This window comes from Patiria miniata, unplaced genomic scaffold, assembly GCF_015706575.1.
Source record: "Patiria miniata isolate m_02_andy unplaced genomic scaffold, ASM1570657v1 HiC_scaffold_7, whole genome shotgun sequence".
NCBI classification, from domain to species: domain Eukaryota; kingdom Metazoa; phylum Echinodermata; class Asteroidea; order Valvatida; family Asterinidae; genus Patiria; species Patiria miniata.
Window position 1 is genome coordinate 44,028,338 of NW_024037074.1, and position 21,671 is coordinate 44,050,008.

Consider the following 21,671-nt stretch of genomic DNA (forward strand, 5'->3'; position numbering starts at 1 on the left):
GGAGTCACTCTTTATTCTTTCGCCAGAGCTATCTCAGGACAATGGGGCTATCCAGTCAGTGCAGAGCCGTATGGTTACAGACCAGTATTACAGTAAATAAACTTCCATAGACCCCAATGGTAAATGCTCCCACTTCAGAAATTCGGGAAAAATACTCACAACTCTCCAAGGTGTTCGAGACACACATCAAAATAAAGCTTATTTCATCATCTTTCATTTTCTTAAGATGATCACCCCTGAAAATAGTCCTGAAGCCCATTTTGAAAAACTATGCCTACACTCTATTGCAAAATAGAGCGCTTTAAGGGCCCCAATTTCATCCAAATTAAACGGAACTACAAGCTCACAGTCCTGTGCACGGCTTCCACCCATATTTTTTACAAACCCTCAAGTTCATGGCCCACAGCATGCTCAAATACTGAAGATTTTGACGGCATGCAAATCGTGATTTGGCCGGCGTAGGCAATTTCGGACCGATTTACTGGTCTGCAACCTATGGCCAAGTTCGGGCAAGGACCATTAGGGTAGCAGACCAGTAAATAAACTTCCATAGACCCCTATGGTAAATGCTCCCATTTCAAAAATTCGGGAAAAATACTCACAACTCTCCAAGGTGTTCGAGACACACATCAAATTAAAGCTTATTTCATCATCTTTCATTTTCTTTTCATGATGAAATCGGGTGCTGGTCGTATAATTTAGTAGTTGTGGAGAAAATTATAGATATAGCGCATCAATGCCAGTATAGTAACCGCTATGTGCAGTCACTCTAACAGCAATGCCTGCAAGCGCCCGCGACACGAACTTCGTATATCGCAGTCTAAAGGTACCTTAACGTGGGAAGTTCTGCAAAAACGCAAAAACTATACCTTGTTCGAAAGTTTATGATGAGGCCAACAAGCTGGCAAACGGACAGGTCTTGAAATGTAGTAGTTGTGGAGAAAATTCTAGATAAACCGCATCAATGCCAGTAGTAGCCGCTATGTGCAGTCAGTCTTACAGCAATGCCTGCAAGCGCCCGCGACACGAACTTCGTATATCGCAGTCTAAAGGTACCTTTACGTGGGAAGTTCTGCACAAACTATACCTTGTTCGAAATCTTATGATCATGTCTTGAAATTTAGTAGTTGTGGAGGAAATTCCAGATATACCGCATCAATGCCAGTAGTAACCGCTATGTAAGTTCGTGTCGCGGGCGCTTGCAGCATTGCTGTTAGACTGACTGCACATAGCGGTTACTACTGGCATTGATGCGCTATATCTGAAATTTTCTCCACAACTACTACATTTCAAGACCTGTCCGTTTGCCAGTCTGCTGGCCTCATCATAAGCTCTCGAACAACGCATAGTTTGTGCAGAACGTCCCACGTAAAGGTACCTTAGAATGCGATATACGAAGTTCGTGTCGCGGGCGCTTGCAGCCATTGCTGTTAGACTGACTGCACATAGCGGTTACTACTGGCATTGATGCGCTATATCTAGAATTTTCTCCACAACTACTAAATTTCAAGACCAGTCCGTTTGCCAGCTTGTTGGCCTCATCATAAGCTTTCGAACAACGCATAGTTTGTGCAGAACTTCCCAGGTTAAGGTACCTTTAGACCGCGATATACGAAGTTCGTGTCGCGGGCGCTTGCAGCCATTGCTGTTAGACTGACTGCAAATAGGGGTACTACCAGCATTGATGCGACATATCTTAAATTTTCTCCGCAAATGTTGGGTTTCAAGACCTGTCCTTTTGCCAGCTTGTTGGCCTCATCACAAGCTTTCGAACAAGGTATAGTTTGTGCAGAACTTTTCAGGTTAAGGTACCTTTAGATCGCGATATACGAAGTTCGTGTCGCGGGCACTTGCAGGCATTGCTGTTAGACTGACTGCACATAGGGGTACTACATGCATTGATGTGCTATATCTTGAATTTTCTGCGCAACTGCTTGGTTTGAAAACCTGTCTTTTTGCCAGCTTGTTGGCCTCATCATAAGCTTCCGAACAAGGTATAGTTTGTGCAGAACTTTTCAGGTTAAGGTACCTTTAGATCGCGATATACGAAGTCGTGTCGCGGGCGCTTGCAGGCATTGCTGTTAGACTGACTGCACATAGGGGTACATGTACTACTGGCATTGATGCGCTATATCTTGAATTTTCTCCGCAACTGCTTGGTTTCAAGACCTGTCCTTGTGCCAGCTTGTTGGCCTCATCACAAGCTTCCGAACAAAGTATAGTTTGTGCAGAACTTCTCAGGTTAAGGTACCTTTAGACCGCGATATATCTGACGCCACTATTTTTCATCACATATCACATATCTCAGTGAAGGTCAATCATTCATTACAAAATGTTGAAAAGACATGAATCTGGGGGTGAAAACATTTCCAATATTGTATTCAAAATACTCTGAAAATGCACTCAACTCTCCATAGACTTGGATACACAACCAAAGAAGTGGCGTCCCTCCGGATACTACATCCTTTCCCTGGATTTTGTTTAAAGTCCAAAAATGATAGGGCAGCATACCAGGTACATCACACACACGTATCCATTCTTAGGAACTTCACGCACCGGTAAGCTACACAGTGACACTGTACACTGTCCGTCGTACTCCTGTTGGGCGAACCACTTTCATGACTTTGGCCTGATTAAAACTCCATGGGCGAACTCATGTTCCCTAAACCAACTAGACACTAGGTTATTTCCAATAAAATGAAACAAAGTAAACTACTTACCTGAACTTAAGTGCTGTAACCAAGCGGAAACGGTTCGTGTGCATAAGTACGTCCGTGGCCTGCCCCCCCACACAAATGAAGTTTTCCTTTATCCGGCATGGCGCCCTCTTGTGGAACAAAATGGAGAATTTACTAAGGGAATAAAATAATGTGTGCTCGAGAGGTTTTAATCACTCTGTTTAAGACCGCTGAGAGTCTGGGTGCTGATAATTACCCGAGCCGAAGGCGAGGGTAATTATCAGCAAACAGACTCTTAGCGATCTTAAACAGAGTGATTAATACCGACCGAGCACATATTTATTCCCATACATAAATACCTTTTCGGTCAAAAAAATATAGTATTTCGGTCAAAAATCCCGATTTTATTCAACAAGTTCACTTCATGCACTTTGAAACATCCCTCTAGCTAAATAATCGAGTGTTCGTTAACAGCGGACATTGACACGAACTCCTGCAATAACTGCAGACGAATCTCATCCTGCTATTCTTCAAGATCACTCGAGGGACGGACCAAGCGATCAAACCGCTCTTTTGATAACGCTGCAGGAAGATATTTAAAATGGGAATTGTAAACACCAGTGTTTTTGTTTAAACTCAAGTAATATAAATTTTAAGTGAAGTTGGTAATGTCCTTTTTTATGATCACCGAGATTTTACATGTTTTTAAGGTGTTGCAGGGGCGGCTCAATGACTCTACGCACAGTTGGCCGCCGTGAAATCAAAAAGTTGGGGGTGGGGTGAGGTGGGGGTGGGGTGGTACCATGTTCAAACGGGGGCGCTGTTCAAATCCGACTATCATGTACACTATCGCACAAGTGTTCAAATACCCCCCCCCCCCTTACCCCTATACTGGCTACGCCTCTCTGTCCAAGACAGGCGTACATAGCTAATTATTATTATTGTTATTAGTTTTTTTCCTGTCAGAGAGGGGGGGGGGGGTTACCTCCCTGGATCCGTGCCTGCATTTTAAATGTTTAATTCTCTATATAGGAACTTTTGTAGCGACCAATTAAGACGTATATATTGTATGTTTATGCATAACATGTATAATGTAGCAATAAACAAGCAATCCAACTTTCACTCGGGGTACTGGCATGTGGCGTTTGTTTCTGCATTAATTTCCTATTTTTTTGCAGCCCAAAGATGGGGGGGGGGGGGCGTCATCTGCCACAGTTATGTTTTCCATTGTATGTGGCCACGGTCAATTCCTTATTTGGTTAAAATTACTTCTTTTCAGAGTGCTTGACGCATGGGTTAACCCTAAAGGGGCCGGGTTATTTTGACCATCTCTCAGCCGGGGGGGGGGGCGGATTCCGCCCCCCTAAGATCTCGGCCATCGAGTGACGAAAAATTTGGAAACTCAGCACATGCATAGAGCAACTCTTCCTAAACATGCCCAAGAAATTTCATGACTATAGGTCAAAGGGTTTTGGAATTATGGCTAATTAATTATTCATATGTATGAATGGCATTTCTGCTCGGTGTACACAACGTATATGCGAAAATTCAGTTTTGACGGCGCGTAGCACCGGAAAATTTTTCGCTACGTGCCAACCCGTGGTCCGATTTTTATGTTTTTGGTATCAAAAGATGCGCAAAGCTCGAGGCTAAAAAGTCATAACAGCTCGGGTTTTAGAGGCTATCGCGGAAAATGTTGGGGGGGGGGCGGATTCCGCCCCCGGCCCCTTTAGGGTTAAGACTATTCAATTTCCTGATGATTGTCAGAATTAGGTTATATCTGCAACAAGTAATTTAACCAATACAGGAAAAGCTATCAGAAGGAAGACAAACGCACATTAAAACAAAAAACACTCAGACAAAAAGGAATTGCACTTTTATCTAATCCTTTTTATTTTACCAAAGGAAAAAAATTAGAGAATTTCTTTCATAATGGAGAAAACGAAACGAAAACAACAACAAATTATGAACATAAACTTGCCTGAAATAAAGGGGAAATACGTCGCAAACCGTGTCCTTGTATTTCTTTATGAGCTTTGCTTTTCGGATTTTTTTAGTTTATCCAAATCGCTGCTCAGTTCAAGCTCTTCTACGATGTTGTGATGTTATTTCTAACGGTATTTTGGGCTGGAATTATGGAATCCCTCACGTTTGTTTTGCCTCTAAACGACCAGGGAATCAATTGCAATTTGTGCAGCAAGGCATTATTTTGTGAACCAATTAAAAAAAACAAAAAACATTAGGTGTCATAGATTTTACCCCGGGGAGATCGCTTATTCAAGAATAAGGCTGTGAGTTATGACACGACTGAACCATACATCGGTCGCACATGTCTAAGATTGCCAATGTTCAACAAGACCCTCAGACGGTGTACACTAAAAAAACTGTAGTGTTAATTTAACACCATTCGGTATCTATATAGGACAACACCAGTAAGATTTAACACCAGATGGTCCTATATAGATACCAATAGTGTAAATTTAACACTGCAGTTTTTGCAGTTTACAGTTTATTTGTTTCGCTATAAACGGCTGTCTTTTATAGTTGAAGCTTTTGACATAATGATATAGGCCATATCTAAGTGCATATTTTAGTCCAGAACTTAAACTATGTTTTTCTCATAAAAGGATCGGTATTATCTGTTGTTTAATCTTATTTTTGGATGGAATTATTTTCATGACTTTATCAATTTCGAAAAGACGGAATATATTTTTGTATTCAATTCTAGCATTTCTTAATAGTCTCCCCAGATGTTTATATTATTGGCTGATTCGGAGCGAGGTTTGGGAACAGAGGATTATAGAGCATTACTGTTATACTTGACTTGATTCTTGTTTTGACAGCCCGATGGTTATATAACAAAGGGTTCCGTTCAGTGCAAACTCTTTTCCTAAGATGGGCTTTGGTAAAGACATGTCCTTTATTGTACCATCTTTCCCATATTTGTGGGCGTCATTTCTTCAGAATTCAAATTAGTAAATATTCTTGGTTAACTCGAATTTGGAACAAAGAAGCTTAAAGGAACAAAAACGAAAATGAAAATAGGAACAAGATGGTCAATTCCACGGTGAGTTTCGTTAGTTTAAGAGATGAAGCAACGCTCTTTAGGCTCCTATGTCAACATGTATGCCTACCATGAATACATCTCACCAGGACTTATAACACAGCCATGCGGAGCAAGTTTGGTGAGTTGTAATGAGACATGTAACTTGGTGAGTTACGTTACAGAAAAAGACAGGGATAAAAAATGCATGTCTTTGAATAGAAAGCTTCCTATGGGATACATCTGAAATAAAATATAGTATTTCTGTAATTACAGTGGTTACGGCACAGCTCGTTATACGTTACGGTTTGTCCGCCCATCTTTGATTTAAGTAAAAACATAATAAGTAACATTTATTAAACAAAATAGCTCTTTTGGCAAACAATAAGAACCTTTACTCTGCCTTAAAAAAAAATCACAATAACACATGTGTGCTGCATGTTAATACAAGCTGCCAAAAATCCGTAATTTTGCTCAAACTAAAAGCCAATAACAATGTTTGTTTTTTACCAAAAACATGGGTAATCATTTTAAATCTCACTGGCAAATAACGTAAACGAAAGGTATTTTTTTGTCTCCTTGTATTTGATAACACATTCGAGATTGTGATGCTTGCAGTTCCAAAGATTTAATAAATTATCCACTTTTCAGCCGTATCCGCTTCTCCGTGGAATTGCCCAAAAATAATGAAATTGAAACCACAAAATTTGAATCATTAATATTCGTGATTAACTCAAACTTGGAAAAAAGGTTAAAAGGAACGAAGCAAAAACGGAACCGAAAATAGGAACAAAATGAAACTTAAATTCCAAACTAATTCTAAGAAATTTCAAATGGACATTAGAATGCGGTGTACCGTCGATTCCATGTCTGGTATAAGTCCGAAACGACGGCTGATTCCTGCAACAAATCAAACATTTAAGATGAACTTATAATTGAGTAGCAAGTGGATAAGCATGCAAACGTATTTGGTGTTTTAAGATGTTTCCTCTTTTGAAAAAACACCCAGTTTTTTTTGTTCCCGGCGAGTAAAAAAAGCTATGAAATAGTATATTTTAAGTACGACATTATTTTGTCACATGGTGCAACCGCAAAAGGAGCCATTAATTTTTTATTTAAAAAAAGACCCGGACATGCTTGATTGATGATATTTTGTACAATCTGGTATGTGGCAAACGTAGTTTGTTGCTGGTGTTGGTGAGGTAACACAATGCGAGCTACTGGTTTTCATCGGAGATAAAACGTTTTTCTTACGTGTGCCTAATTGAGTTTCAAAATGTCACAAAGAAACTCAATACTACACATTAAAAGTCAAGACTATTTTTTTTGTAGCAGATGGTGATTCATCGAATTTATTCTATGGGGTTATGATTTAGCTAAGGTAAATTTCAGTTATCTTGCCTCGCTTCGGTTCGACAAGTTTTGAAAATGTGACGCCAGAACTATAATAGTGTTTGGTGAGCCTGTCCATTTTGCGCCACAGTGCCCTATATGTTGCTACCAGAAGCAAGAAATAGCTCACCTTGATACGTCTACGGGTCTTGCTCATCATTTTTCTCCTTCGGCAAAACCTTCTCCCGTCGCGGATATGACTCACTGTTGTCCCTTTTGACTTCATTATCTAGGAATGTATATCAAATACGAATTTATACACAATTGGTAATTTTCTTTTGTTATAGCAAGAAATATAATACTTAGCAGAAATTGAATGTACGGCTGCATATCAAAATGTCCAGACGTTAGAACGCCCCCTTGCGCTCAAACAAACATGGCTTTTTGGAACTACCGAGCCTCTTTGTTAGTTCTAACGTCTTTGTTTCAATGTGAATAACTATGCCCAACCGGGCTCGGTTGTTTTGTTGTTCTTGTTGTCGTCGTTGTTGTTGATGATTTTGTTGCTGTTGCTCACGGTGTTGCTGTTGCTGTGGTGGTTGTGGTGCAGAGATTCTGGTGGTCCTGGTGGTTCAGTGGTTTGTTGTGGTTTGCAGGTTGTGGTGTGTGGTGGTTGTGGCGCTTATGGTGGCCGTGGTGGTTGTGCTGGTTGTTGTTGATGATGTTGCTGTTGCTCACGGTGTTGCTGTTGCTGCGGTGGTTGTGGTGCAGAGATTATGGTGGTCCTGGTGGTTCAGTGGTTTGTTGTGGTTTGCAGGTTGTGGTGTGTGGTGGTTGTGGCGGTTATGGTGGCCGTGGTGGTTCACGGTGCTGGTTGTTGTTGTTGTTGATATCGTTGTTGTTGATGATGTTGTTGATCACGGTTGTAGCTGTTGCTGTGGCGGTTGTGGTGCAGAGATTCAGTGGTGGTTGTGGTGGTTCAGTGGTTGAACTTGTGCTTTGCAGGTTGTGGTGTGTGTGTGGTTGTGGCGGTTATGGTAGCTGTGGCTGGACTGCTGGTTTTTGTTGTTGTTGTTGTGGTGGTGGTGGTGGTGTGGTACACAGCATTAATATCATTAGAGGTCCCACTTGCAAGACTTAATATAGGAATCATATACAATGTATCATCATGGTTTTCGCTGACCCATGTGGGAATTTATTCCTTTTCTGAATACATTACCTAGGGCCAAGTCAGATGCATTACCTAAGAGATGCAAAGCATAATTCGACTAGCTTCGACCTCATCTCATGATTTTCTTTTGGCAGTGTCTCTTAGAATAAGTTAAGCATGAAGATCCACACAAAAGCTTGAGTAGGTCAAAGAGGAACAAATTGTTTTACCGTTGCAGTTCTGCCACTCATCTTCGCCATAGAGGCAGTCGATGATGCGGTCACATGTATACCTCATGGGGATCTCGTCACCGTTAGAACAGCGGAACGTGTCTGGAAATCACCCCAAATCAAAACAAAATACAACCATGCGTTACATGAATATTGTAAGACTATTTTTGATGTCTCCGTGTAGTTGATGTACGACACAGGTTCGCCATGAAAATTATGGGAAAAAATAGAAATGTTTTGGTAATGTATGGGAGTTTTGGAAAGTATGAAATACAAAATGATTAAGCTTTACAATTCAGCACACGTGTAGGCGTTCTCTAAACAGTTGTTGGAAACTTTAATCTTCAAACTTGTCAGAGTTTTTCATAGTTAATTTGGTGAAAATCTGTAATCGGAATGCAAGGCAACATAGCGGCGGCACGTAGGGGCAAGTTAGAAAATCAAGAACATTGATTTCTACTTGTCTGTTCATTTTCAACTTCATTTAATATGTTCCAAGAACTCCGGCGTCCGCATTATGCCCGCAGTTATGATTAAACTAGCCAGCATGATTGCATTCATCTATGCTAGATTCATATCCCTGGAAGTATACGTTGTCAAGCATGATCGGACCTGATCCTTGACCGAAGTAAGCGTTGCCCCACGCCTGGTATGCAGAAGGGTAACCAAGCATGCGACAGACGACATGAGGTCATTAATGCCCCAATTATCATCACAGACTGTACCCCAATGGCCTTGATAGAAAACTTCAACTCGACCCTCGTTCGAATAGCCTCCATTAACGAGACGAACTGTTAATGGAGCTAAAGTAACAGAAAATGAAATGCTCGTGGATTGGGAATTAAAATAGAGTTTTTATATAAACTCACTTGTAACGTGCTCTAGTAGTTCAAGGTGAAACACACACTCAGACATATCAGTTACATAACTGCGTCTATGAGATTATGAGATGTCACAATGTCAGTTCAAACACGGTGAACAGCGCATGAACGCTCCAAACTCGCCAATAATTAAGACTGCTTGGTAGACTGGCTCTGACACCTATTATTATCGATTATATGTTGGTAAATGTGCATTAAATCGACTGCAATTTGACTCCGCACCTCGTCTTTTTTTCTTTTGTTCTTTTCGGGGAGGCAAGGGAGGGGGGGGGGGCACCCCTTGTCCCTCTTGAAAAATCCGCAATCTTGAGGGAAAAAAAAGCCCCCCCCCTTCGGTTTTGAAAAAGGCCGGACGATCGAGAAACTACTTTAGTTTTTATTAACCGGCCTTATGAAGTGGCGTGTCTGTTACATCCAGTAACTATTTCCCTTGTGCATATTCACCTTGACAGTCGTATTCATCTTCGCCATAGTAGCAGTCTGAGTAGCCGTTGCATCGTTGGTAGTCTTGAATACATTGGCCGTTGTAGCATTGCCACTCATATGAACTGCAGCCGTACGATGGTTCAGTGGTGTAGCCTACAATCGAAAAGTCAGTGAGTACACGTATTTACAAAACTTGGAGTATGTTACAACTTTCTAAAAACTGTTTTGTTGCAGATATTTACCAACCCCTCTGACCCCTATTATTATCGATTACATGTTAGTAAATGTGCATTAAATTGACCGCAATATGACTTCGCACCTCGTCTTTTTTCCTTTTTTTCTTTTCGGGGGAGGCAAGGGGGGGGGGGGGGTGAAGCACCCCTTGTCCCTCTTGAAAAATCCGAAATCTTGAGAGAAAAAAGCACCCTCCCCCTTCGATTTTTGAAAAAGGCCGGACGATCGGGAAACTACTTTTAAATTAGTTTTTATTAACCAGCCTTATGAAGTGGCGTGTCTCTTACATCCAGTAACTATTTCCCTTGTGCATATTCACCTTGACAGTTGTATTCATCTTCGCCATAGTAGCAGTCTGAGTAGCCGTTGCATCGTTGGTAGTCTTGAATACATTGGCCGTTGTAGCATTGCCACTCATATGAACTGCAGCCGTAGGATGGTTCAGTGGTGTAGCCTACAATCGAAAAGTCAGTGAGTACACGTATTTACAAAAATTGGAGTATGTTACAACTTTCTAAAAACTGTTTTGTTGCAGATATTTACCATAACAGTCGTATTCATCTTCGCCATAGTAGCAGTCTGAGTAGCCGTTGCATTGTTGGTAGTCTTGAATACATTGGCCGTTGTAGCATTGCCACTCATATGAACTGCAGCCGTACGATGGTTCAGTGGTGTACCCTACAATCGAAAAGTCAGTGAGTACACGTATTTACAAAACTTATGTTACAACTTTCTAAAACTGTTTTGTTGCAGATATTTACCATAACCCCTCTGACCCCTATTATTATCGATTACATGTTAGTAAATGTGCATTAAATTGACCGCAATATGACTTTTGCACCTCGTCTTTTTTTTTCTTTTCAGGGGAGGCAAGGGGGGGGGGAAGCACCCCTTGTCCCTCTTGAAAAATCCGAAATCTTGAGAGAAAAAAGCACCCTCCCCCTTCGATTTTTCAAAAAGGCCGGACGATCGGGAAACTGCTTTAGGTTTTATTAACCAGCCTTATGAAGTGGCGTGTCTCTTACATCCAGTAACTATTTCCCTTGTGCATATTCACCTTGACAGTTGTATTCATCTTCGCCATAGTAGCAGTCTGAGTAGCCGTTGCATCGTTGGTAGTCTTGAATACATTGGCCGTTGTAGCATTGCCACTCATATGAACTGCAGCCGTAGGATGGTTCAGTGGTGTAGCCTACAATCGAAAAGTCAGTGAGTACACGTATTTACAAAACTTATGTTACAACTTTCTAAAAACTGTTTTGTTGCAGATATTTACCATAACCCCTCTGACCCCTATTATTATCGATTACATGTTAGTAAATGTGCATTAAATTGACCGCAATATGACTTTGCACCTCGTCTTTTTTTTTCTTTTCAGGGGAGGCAAGGGGGGGGGGGAAGCACCCCTTGTCCCTCTTGAAAAATCCGAAATCTTGAGAGAAAAAAGCACCCTCCCCCTTCGATTTTTGAAAAAGGCCGGACGATCGGGAAACTACTTTTAAATTAGTTTTTATTAACCAGCCTTATGAAGTGGCGTGTCTCTTACATCCAGTAACTATTTCCCTTGTGCATATTCACCTTGACAGTTGTATTCATCTTCGCCATAGTAGCAGTCTGAGTAGCCGTTGCATCGTTGGTAGTCTTGAATACATTGGCCGTTGTAGCATTGCCACTCATATGAACTGCAGCCGTAGGATGGTTCAGTGGTGTAGCCTACAATCGAAAAGTCAGTGAGTACACGTATTTACAAAACTTGGAGTATGTTACAACTTTCTAAAATCTGTTTTGTTGCAGACATTTACCATAACAGTCGTATTCATCTTCGCCAAAGTTGCAGTCTGAGTATCCGTTGCATCTTTGGTAGTATTGAATACACTGGCCGTTGTAGTAGCACTGCCACTCATATGAACTGCAGCCGTAGGATGGTTCAGTGGTGTAGCCTACAATCGAAAAGTCAGTGAGATGCATGTATTTACAAAACTTGGAGTATGTTACAACTTTCTAAAAACCTTACCATAACAGTCGTATTCATCTTCGCCATAGTAGCAGTCTGAGTATCCGTTGCATCTTTGGTAGTATTGAATACACTGGCCGTTGTAGTAGCATCTCCACTCATATGAACTGCAGCCGTAGGATGGTTCAGTGGTGTAGCCTACAATCGAAAAGTCAGTGAGTACACGTATTTACAAAACTTGAAGTATGTTACAGCTTTCTTAAAACTGTTTTGTTGCAGTCTTGAATACACTGGCCGCTGTAGTAGCATTGCCACTTATATGAACTGCAGCCGTAGGATGGTTCAGTGGTGTAGTCTGGAATTTAAAAGTGTGGTTTAAAGTCAATGAGATGTACATTTAAGCTAAGATATGTTATGTGTCATCCTTAAGAAACTCTGGTTGTTGGGAATATACAGGGTGACCCAAAAATACAACCCGGAAATATTTGCTTCAAAAATAAAAGGGATCGCTAGATTTTTATGTTTTGGGCATCACCATAATCATCTGCAGCCGCACTAGGGTGGTTCTGGTGTATGGTAATGTACGGGAAGTGAAGTCAAATGATTAAGCTTTACAATTCAGGAAACGTGTAAACATTTCTCTAAAAAGGTAGTTGGAAAATAGCACAGATATTTGATCTTTAAATTTGCATGAGTTTGTGTTTTCACCTTGATTTTTACATGTTCATTTTACTTTCCTGCCTCACCATTACAGGGCGCCCTGTTGAGGCCAATGTTCAAATGTCAAGTTTATTTTATATGTTGCGACAATAAACTTACCACTGTTACAAGTAACTCCTGCGTCCTCATAATGTCCACAGTTATGACTAAACCAGCCAGCATGATAGCAATCAGCTATGTCAGGTTCATTTCCTTGGCAGTTAACATTGTCAAGCATGATCGGACCTGATCCTTGACCGAAGTGAGCGTTGCTCCACGCCTGGTATGCAGAAGGATAACCAAGCATGCGACAGACGACATGAGCGTCATTAATGCCCCAATTATCATCACAGACTGTACCCCACTGGCCTTGGTAGAAAACTTCAACTCGACCCTCGTTCGAAGAGCCTCCATTAACGAGACGAACTGTTAATGGAGCTAAAGTAACAGAAAATGAAATGTTCGTGTATTAGGAATTAAAAAAAAGGACATTTGATATAAACTCACTGTAAAGTGCTTCAATTTGGTTTAAGTTGTAACACAAACTCAGACATCAGTTTCATTACTGTGTCTGAGATGTCACATTATTGTCAGTTCAAACACGGTTCAAATTGACCAACAGCGCATTGAATGCAAGTCCACACTCAACAATGATAAACTTCTCGCTCGGTAGACTGGCTTTCTCCCCATCAGTATCGATAAATATACGGACTGGGAACCATGGCGGACCGGTTTAGTAAGCAAAAACAACAACACCACCAACATCACGAACAACAACAACGACAACAAAAGCCTTTTCTGTTCCAGAGTGTTGCAGACGCCTAAATTAATTTGATTTTATTGACGAGCAACGGACAGTGCATCTATAAAACGCAAGTTTGAGAAAAACACTTATCTTCAATTAAATCCTGCGAATCGTTAATATTGAAGTCCTCAATTTCAAAGCAACTCGAGAATATGACAGGTATACATCTTTTCGGGTGGAAAGTGCAATTTGTTGGAAAAAGTTTCTTGGCCAATTTGTATATAAATTTCGGCGGTGATTGGACGATTAAGTTTGCATTACCTGTACATTCAACACCGGCATCTTCACTGTGGTAGCAGTGTTCAGAGTAATAGGATGTGCAGTCGAGAATCGAACTTTCCGAACCGTTGCAGTAGACGTGTACAAGGTGAATAGGACCAACACCCGGGCCATAGGTAGCGTCACGCGGGGCACTAATGGCTGGTCCATAGCCAAGCTGTCTGCAGATGACTTGGGCCTCGTTCATGTCCCACGAATGGCTGCAAGCCGTTCCCCAGGAACCGTTGACAAACACCTCTACTCTGCCTTCATAGATGGTGCTGCCATTCACTAATCTTATCACGGAGGAGGGTAGATTGACGTCTACAGTGGGCGCAACAGTGTTTCCTATGAATATGGTGAATGACATAAATGGATTGAGTTATGTACTACAAATTAAGTCAAATTAATGATTGAAAGTGCGTTTTGTCACTACAATAAAATACACGTATCTGCAGAGCTGATTATTTACCGTAACAGTTGTATTCATCTTCGCCATAGTAGCAGTCAGAGTATCCGTTGCATCGTTGATAGTCTTGAATACATTGACCGTTGTTGTAGCATCTCCACTCATATGAACTGCAGCCGTAGGATGGTTCAGTGGTGTAGTCTGTAAATGAAAAGTGTGTTTTAAAAGACAGTTGCAAAGATGTGTTGCGTCCCTTCATCAACATTTTTTTTCGTAATGAATATTTACCGTAACATTTGTATTCATCTTCGCCATAGTAGCAGTCTGAGTATCCGTTGCATCGTTGATAGTCTTGAATACATTGACCGTTGTTGTAGCATCTCCACTCATATGAACTGCAGCCGTAGGATGGTTCAGTGGTGTTGTCGACAGGACTGTCAGTATTAGAGTAAGGAGCTTTTATGTGGTAAAGAAAATGGAACAAATGTCAACAGTTTTATTCGTTTTCTTATTTCTATATATAAGGTATTCATGACCAAATAGGTTATACACCCGGTGTAAGTTACCGCAATTAGAATGGAACAATAGGCCTTCACTTACGACTTGACCACATATTCACAAGTGTCTATGAAGACAAGCTGTGAGCAAGTGATTCCTTAAACCCGTTGTTGCTTTACACTGTGACGGTGCCACTATACCTGCAACTGATCGCCCTATGCTTCATTACTTTTGCAGCACATTTCAGAGGATATATAACGGTATATTACCTTGGCATATCAAACAGGCATCGTTGAGGTGGTAGCAACCTTCAGGATCAGAGGTTGGACAGTCAAAAAACGAGCTTTCCCAACCATTGCAGTAGACATTTTTAAAGTGGATAGGACCAACACCTAGACCATATCTACGGTCAGTCGGGATACTCCGGACCGGTCCATAGCCGAGCTGTCTGCAGGCCACATCGGCGTCATCATAACCCCAGCCCTGGTTGCACACTGTTCCCCAGACACCGTCAACAATCACCTCCACTATGCCTTCATAGATGGTGTCGCCATTCACTAATCGTATCCCTCTCTCTAAGAAAAAGTCGATATTCAATAAACAAGAAAACGGAGTTGTAAGGAAGGTACACAATTGTTGTGCCAGATTTAACTCATGAGCTGTGTAGCCATTTTACCGCTGGAAAAAATCATAAATGATAACATTGAGACAGTTGTTTTACACATGTATAAAAGTGTAACCCAAATGTTGTCGTTTACCCATTATGTTGAATAATTTTTGTAGCTAGACAATGTTTTGGTTCCAGACCTTGTCCAGCCACTTACCACAAGTAACTCCAGCGTCCTCCCCATGCCAACAGTCATGACTAAACCAGCCACGATGTTGGCATTCAGCTAGGCTTGATTCATTCCCTTGGCAGTTCACATCGTCCAGCATGATCGGACCTGATCCTTCACCGAAGTGGGCGCTGCCCCAAGCATTGGATGCAGAAGGGTAACCAAGCATGCGACAGACCACATTAGCATCATTAAGGCCCCATCCATCATCGCAGACTGTACCCCACTCGCCTTGGTAGAGAACCTCAACTCGACCCTCGTAAGAAGAGCCTCCATTAACGACACGAAGTGTATCGGGGCCTAGGTATAAAAACAATAAAATAACAACCTAGAAAAAAAAAAACGTTCTTTGATATGAAGCCACTATAAAGTACCCGAATGTTTTAAACGCACAGACACCAGTCACAGACATCTGAGCAGAAAGCTAAAAATAGGCCAGGCTTTAGTAATGAAGTTTGTTTTACAAATTTCGATTATTTTTTTCGGCCTGACAATCTCTCAGTTCTCGCAGGGTAGGCTGGCTCTCGCGTCTACCACTATAGATTATGAACGGACCTGGAACCAGTCTACTTGCATTGGTGTCCAGATAGTACGCACACAAATGCCCCAAACAAAACAAGATAAACCCTTTCAGAGGCGTTAATAGACACTCATAAAGAATAGCAAAAGTCGATTTTTTTGTTAAAATCTGAATGGAAATCGGAGAAATCAAATCGATCTTGTTGAAGAGCAACGGACAGTACATCCATAAAATGCCACTTTGCCAAAGGATTAATCTTCATTTAAATCTTCTGGATCGCTAAAATTAAAGTCATCAATTTCAATGCAACTTGAGAATACGAATATTTTCACTTTATTGATGGATGGGATGTGTTGGATAAAATGATTTCTCTTGAACTTTTTTTCATAATAAGTTTGGCCGTAATTGGACGAACAAATTTGCCTTACCTGAACATTTAACACCAGCATCTTTATAATGGGGGCAGAAGGATACGGGAGAAAACGTGCAGTCGAGAATCGAGCTCTCCCTGCCATAGCAGTACACATTTACAATATTACCAACACCCTGACCATATGCAGCGTAATTAGTGGCACTAATGACATTTTCATAGCCAAGCTGTCTGCAGATAACTTGAGCCTCATCCCTGTACCAAGAGTATCCGCAAAACGTTGCCCAGGAACCATCGACGAACATCTCTACTCTGCCTTCATAGATGGTGCTGCCATTCACTAATCGTACCATGTTTGAGGGCGGATTAACGTCTACAGTGGGAGCAACGGTTTTTCCTATAAATATGATGAATCAAAGAAATGGATTCAAATACGGCGCATTAAGCTAATCGTTGTAATGTTTAAGGTAAGTCAGTTTGTGTAGCAATAAAATGTCTGCAGATGTGAGCAGTAATACCGTAACAGTTGTATTCATCTTCGCCGTAGTAGCAGTCAGAGTATCCGTTGCATCGTTGATAGTCTTGAATACAGTGACCGCTGTTGTAGCATCGCCACTCATATGAACTGCAGCCGGTGTAGGATGGTTCAGTGGTGTAGTCTGCACAAAAAAGTGTGTTTGAAAAGACAGTGGCAAAGATGTGTCGTGTCCCTTATTCAACATTTTGTTGTAATGAATATTTACCGTAACATTTGTATTCATCTTCGCCATAGTAGCAGTCTGAGTATCCGTTGCATCGTTGATAGTCTTGAATACATTGACCGTTGTTGTAGCATCTCCACTCATATGAACTGCAGCCGTAGGATGGTTCAGTGGTGTTGTCGACAGGACTGTCAGTATTAGGGTAAGGAGCTTTTATGTGGCAAAGAAAATGAAACAAATGTCAACAGTTTTATTCGTTTTCTTATTTCTAAGGCATTCATGACCATCTAGGTTATACACCCAGTGTAAGTTACCGCACTTAGATGGGAACAATAGGCCTTCACTTACGACTTGACCACATATTCACAAGTGTCTATGAGGACAAGCTGTGGCCAAGTGATTCCTTAAACCCGATGTTGCTTTACACAGTGACGGTGCCACTATACCTGCAACTGATCGTCCTATGCTTCATTACTTTTGCAGCACATTTCAGAGCTCAGGATATGTAACGGTATATTACCTTGGCATATCAAACAGGCATCGTTGAGGTGGTAACAACCTTCAGGATCAGAGGTTGGACAGTCAAAAAATGAGCTTTCCCAACCATTGCAGTAGACATTTTTAAAGTGGATAGGACCAACACCTAGACCATATCTACGGTCAGTCGGGATACTCTGGACCGGTCCATAGCCGAGCTGTCTGCAGGCCACATCGGCGTCATCATAACCCCAGCCCTGGTTGCACACTGTTCCCCAGACACCGTCAACAATCACCTCCACTATGCCTTCATAGATGGTGTCGCCATTCACTAATCGTATCCCTCTCTCTAAGAAAAAGTCGATATTCAATAAACAAGAAAACGGAGTTGTAAGGAAGGTACACGTGACGCAATCGATGTTGTGCCAGGTTTTACCCATGAGTTTTGTAGCCATTTTACCGCAGGAAAGACATAAATGATAATACTTAGACAGTAGTTTTATACATGTATAAAAGTGTAATTCAAATGTTGTCGTTTACCCATTATGTTGAATAATTCTTGTAGCTAGACAATGTTTTGGTTCCAGACCTTGTCCAGCCACTTACCACAAGTAACTCCAGCGTCCTCCCCATGCCAACAGTCATGACTAAACCAGCCACGATGTTGGCATTCAGCTAGGCTTGATTCATTCCCTTGGCAGTTCACATCGTCCAGCATGATCGGACCTGATCCTTGGCCGAAGTGGGCGCTGCCCCAAGCATTGGATGCAGAAGGGTAACCAAGCATGCGACAGACCACATTAGCATCATTAAGGCCCCATCCATCATCGCAGACTGTACCCCACTCGCCTTGGTAGAGAACCTCAACTCGACCCTCGTAAGAAGAGCCTCCATTAACGACACGAATTGTATCGGGGCCTAGGTATAAAAACAATAAAATAAAAACCTAGAAATTAAACGTTCTTTGACATGAAGCCATTATAAAGTACCTGAATGTTTTAAACGCACAGACACCAGTCACATACATCTGAGCAGAAAGCTAAAAATAGGCCAGGCTTTAGTTATGGAGTTTGTTTTAAAAATTTCGATTATTTTTTCGGTCTGACAATCACTCAGTTCTCGCGGGGTAGGCTGGCTCTCGCCTCTGTCAGTATAGATAATGCCCGGACCTGGAACCAGTCTACTCGCATGGGTGTATTGATAGCGCGCACACAAATCCCCCAAACAAAACAAAATAAACCCTTGCCAGAGGTGTGTATAGACACTCATAAAGAATAGCAAAAGTGTTTTTTGTTTGCTAACATCTGAATGGAAATCGGAGAAATCAAATCGATCTTGTTGAAGAGCAACGGACAGTACATCCATAAAATGCCACTTTGCCAAAGGATTAATCTTCATTTAAATCTTCTGGATCGCTAATATTGAAGTCATCAATTTCAATGCAACTTGAGAATACGAATATTTTCACATTATTGATGGATGGGATGTGTTGGATAAAATGATTTCTCTTGAACCTTTTTTTCATAATAAGTTTGGCCGTGATTGGACGAACAAGTTTGCCTTACCTGAACATTTAACACCAGCATCTTTATAATGGGGGCAGGAGGATACGGGAGAAAACGTGCAGTCGAGAATCGAGCTCTCCCTGCCATAGCAGTACACATTTACAATATTACCAACACCCTGACCATATGCAGCGTAATTAGTGGCACGAATGACATTTTCATAGCCAAGCTGTCTGCAGATAACTTGAGCCTCATCCCTGTACCAAGAGTATCCGCAAAACGTTGCCCAGGAACCATCGACGAACATCTCTACTCTGCCTTCATAGATGGTGCTGCCATTCACTAGTCGTACCATGTTTGAGGGCGGATTAACGTCTATAGTGGGAGCAACGGTGTTTCCTATAAATATGATGAATCACAGAAATGGATTCAAATACGGCGCATTAAGCTAATCGTTGTAATGTTTCAGGTAAGACAGTTTGTGTAGCAATAAAATGTCTGCAGATGTGAGCAGTAATACCGTAACAGTTGTATTCATCCTCGCCATAGTAGCAGTCAGAGTATCCGTTGCATCGTTGATAGTCTTGAATACAGTGACCGTTGTTGTAGCATCTCCACTCATATGCTCTACAGCCGGTGTAGGATGGTTCAGTCGTGTAGTCTGCAAAAAAAAGTGTGTTTGAAAAGACAGTGGCAAAGATGTGTCGTGTCCCTTATTCAACATTTTGTTGTAATGAATATTTACCGTAACATTTGTATTCATCTTCGCCATAGTAGCAGTCTGAGTATCCGTTGCATCGTTGATAGTCTTGAATACATTGACCGTTGTTGTAGCATCTCCACTCATATGAACTGCAGCCGTAGGATGGTTCAGTGGTGTTGTCGACAGGACTGTCAGTATTAGGGTAAGGAGCTTTTATGTGGTAAAGAAAATGAAACAAACGTCAACAGTTTTATTCGTTTTCTTATTTCTAAGGCATTCATGACCATTTAGGTTATACACCCAGTGTAAGTTACCGCACTTAGATGGGAACAATAGGCCTTCACTATTACGACTTGACCACATATTCAGAGGTGTCTATGAGGACAAGCTGTGAGCAAGTGATTCCTTAAACCCGATGTTGCTTTACACTGTGACGGTTGCACTATACCTGCAACTGATCGTCCTATGCTTCATTACTTTTGCAGCACATTTCAGAGGATATGTAACGGTATATTACCTTGGCATATCAAACAGGCATCGTTGAGGTGGTAGCAACCTTCAGGATCAGAGGTTGGACAGTCGAAAAACGAGCTTTCCCAACCATTGCAGTAGACATTTTTAAAGTGGATAGGACCAACACCTAGACCATATCTACGGTCAGTCGGGATACTCCGGACCGGTCCATAGCCGAGCTGTCTGCAGGCCACATCGGCGTCATCATAACCCCAGCCCTGGTTGCACACTGTTCCCCAGACACCGTCAACAATCACCTCCACTATGCCTTCATAGATGGTGTCGCCATTCACTAATCGTATCCCTCTCTCTAAGAAAAAGTCGATATTCAATAAACAGGAAAACGGATTTGTAAGCAAGACACCTGACGAAATCGATGTTGTGCCAGATTTTACTCATGAGTTGTGTAGCCATTTTACCGCAGGAAAGACATAAATAATAATAACTTGACAGTTGTTTTACACATGTATAAAAGTGTAACCCAAATGTTGTCGTTTACCCATTATGTTGAATAATTTTTGTAGCTAGACAATGTTTTGGTTCCAGACCTTGTCCAGCCACTTACCACAAGTAACTCCAGCGTCCTCCCCATGCCAACAGTCATGACTAAACCAGCCACGATGTTGGCATTCAGCTAGGCTTGATTCATTCCCTTGGCAGTTCACATCGTCCAGCATGATCGGACCTGATCCTTCACCGAAGTGGGCGCTGCCCCAAGCATTGGATGCAGAAGGGTAACCAAGCATGCGACAGACCACATTAGCATCATTAAGGCCCCATCCATCATCGCAGACTGTCCCCCACTCGCCTTGGTAGAGAACCTCAACTCGACCCTCGTAAGAAGAGCCTCCATTAACGACACGAATTGTATCGGGGCCTAGGTATAAAAACAATAAAATAAAAACCTAGAAATTAAACGTTCTTTGATATGAAGCCATTATAAAGTACCTGAATGTTTTAAACGCACAGACACCAGTCACAGACATCTGAGCAGAAAGCTAAAAATAGGCCAGGCTTTAGTTATGGAGTTTGTTTTAAAAATTTCGATTATTTTTTTCGGCCTGACAATCACTCAGTTCTCGTGGGGTAGGCTGGCTCTCGCCTCTATCAGTATAGATAATCCACGGACCTGGTACCAGTCTACTCGCATGGGTGTAATGATAGCGCGCACACCAATCCCCCAAACAAAACAAAATAAACCCTTGTCAGAGGCGTGTATAGACACTCATAAAGAATAGCAAAAGTCGTTTTTATGGCTAAAATCTGAATAAAAATCGGAGAAATCCAATCGATCTTGTTGAAGAGCAACGGACAGTACATCCAAAAAATGCCACTTTGCCAAAGGATTAATCTTCATTTAAATCTTCTGGATCGCTAATATTGAAGTCATCAATTTCAATGCAACTTGAGAATACGAATATTTTCACTTTATTGATGGATGGGATGTGT

General features: G+C 41.6%; 1 protein-coding gene and 1 long non-coding RNA gene across 2 annotated transcripts; both read right to left on the reverse strand.

Moving 5' to 3' along the window:
• Window positions 1-4,570: 4,570 nt before the first annotated feature.
• Window positions 4,571-8,123, reverse strand: LOC119746410. Its single transcript, XR_005273739.1, has 3 exons — window positions 7,631-8,123; window positions 7,244-7,342; window positions 4,571-6,621 (listed from the first exon to the last, which is right to left on the reverse strand). It is a non-coding gene; the product is annotated as an uncharacterized LOC119746410 (long non-coding RNA).
• An 848-nt stretch (window positions 8,124-8,971) lies between these two features.
• LOC119745209 (deleted in malignant brain tumors 1 protein-like) lies at window positions 8,972-21,208 on the reverse strand. Its single transcript, XM_038221430.1, is given in 22 exon segments — window positions 8,972-9,120; window positions 9,123-9,236; window positions 9,759-9,893; window positions 10,294-10,428; window positions 10,518-10,652; window positions 11,032-11,166; window positions 11,553-11,687; window positions 11,777-11,914; window positions 12,748-13,065; window positions 13,694-14,038; window positions 14,867-15,172; window positions 15,422-15,733; window positions 16,493-16,720; window positions 17,133-17,234; window positions 17,545-17,850; window positions 18,108-18,447; window positions 19,044-19,405; window positions 19,527-19,667; window positions 19,818-19,919; window positions 20,227-20,532; window positions 20,788-21,099; window positions 21,190-21,208. Coding segments are annotated over 22 exon segments (4,575 nt in total).
• Between the last annotated feature and the right edge of the window lie 463 nt (window positions 21,209-21,671).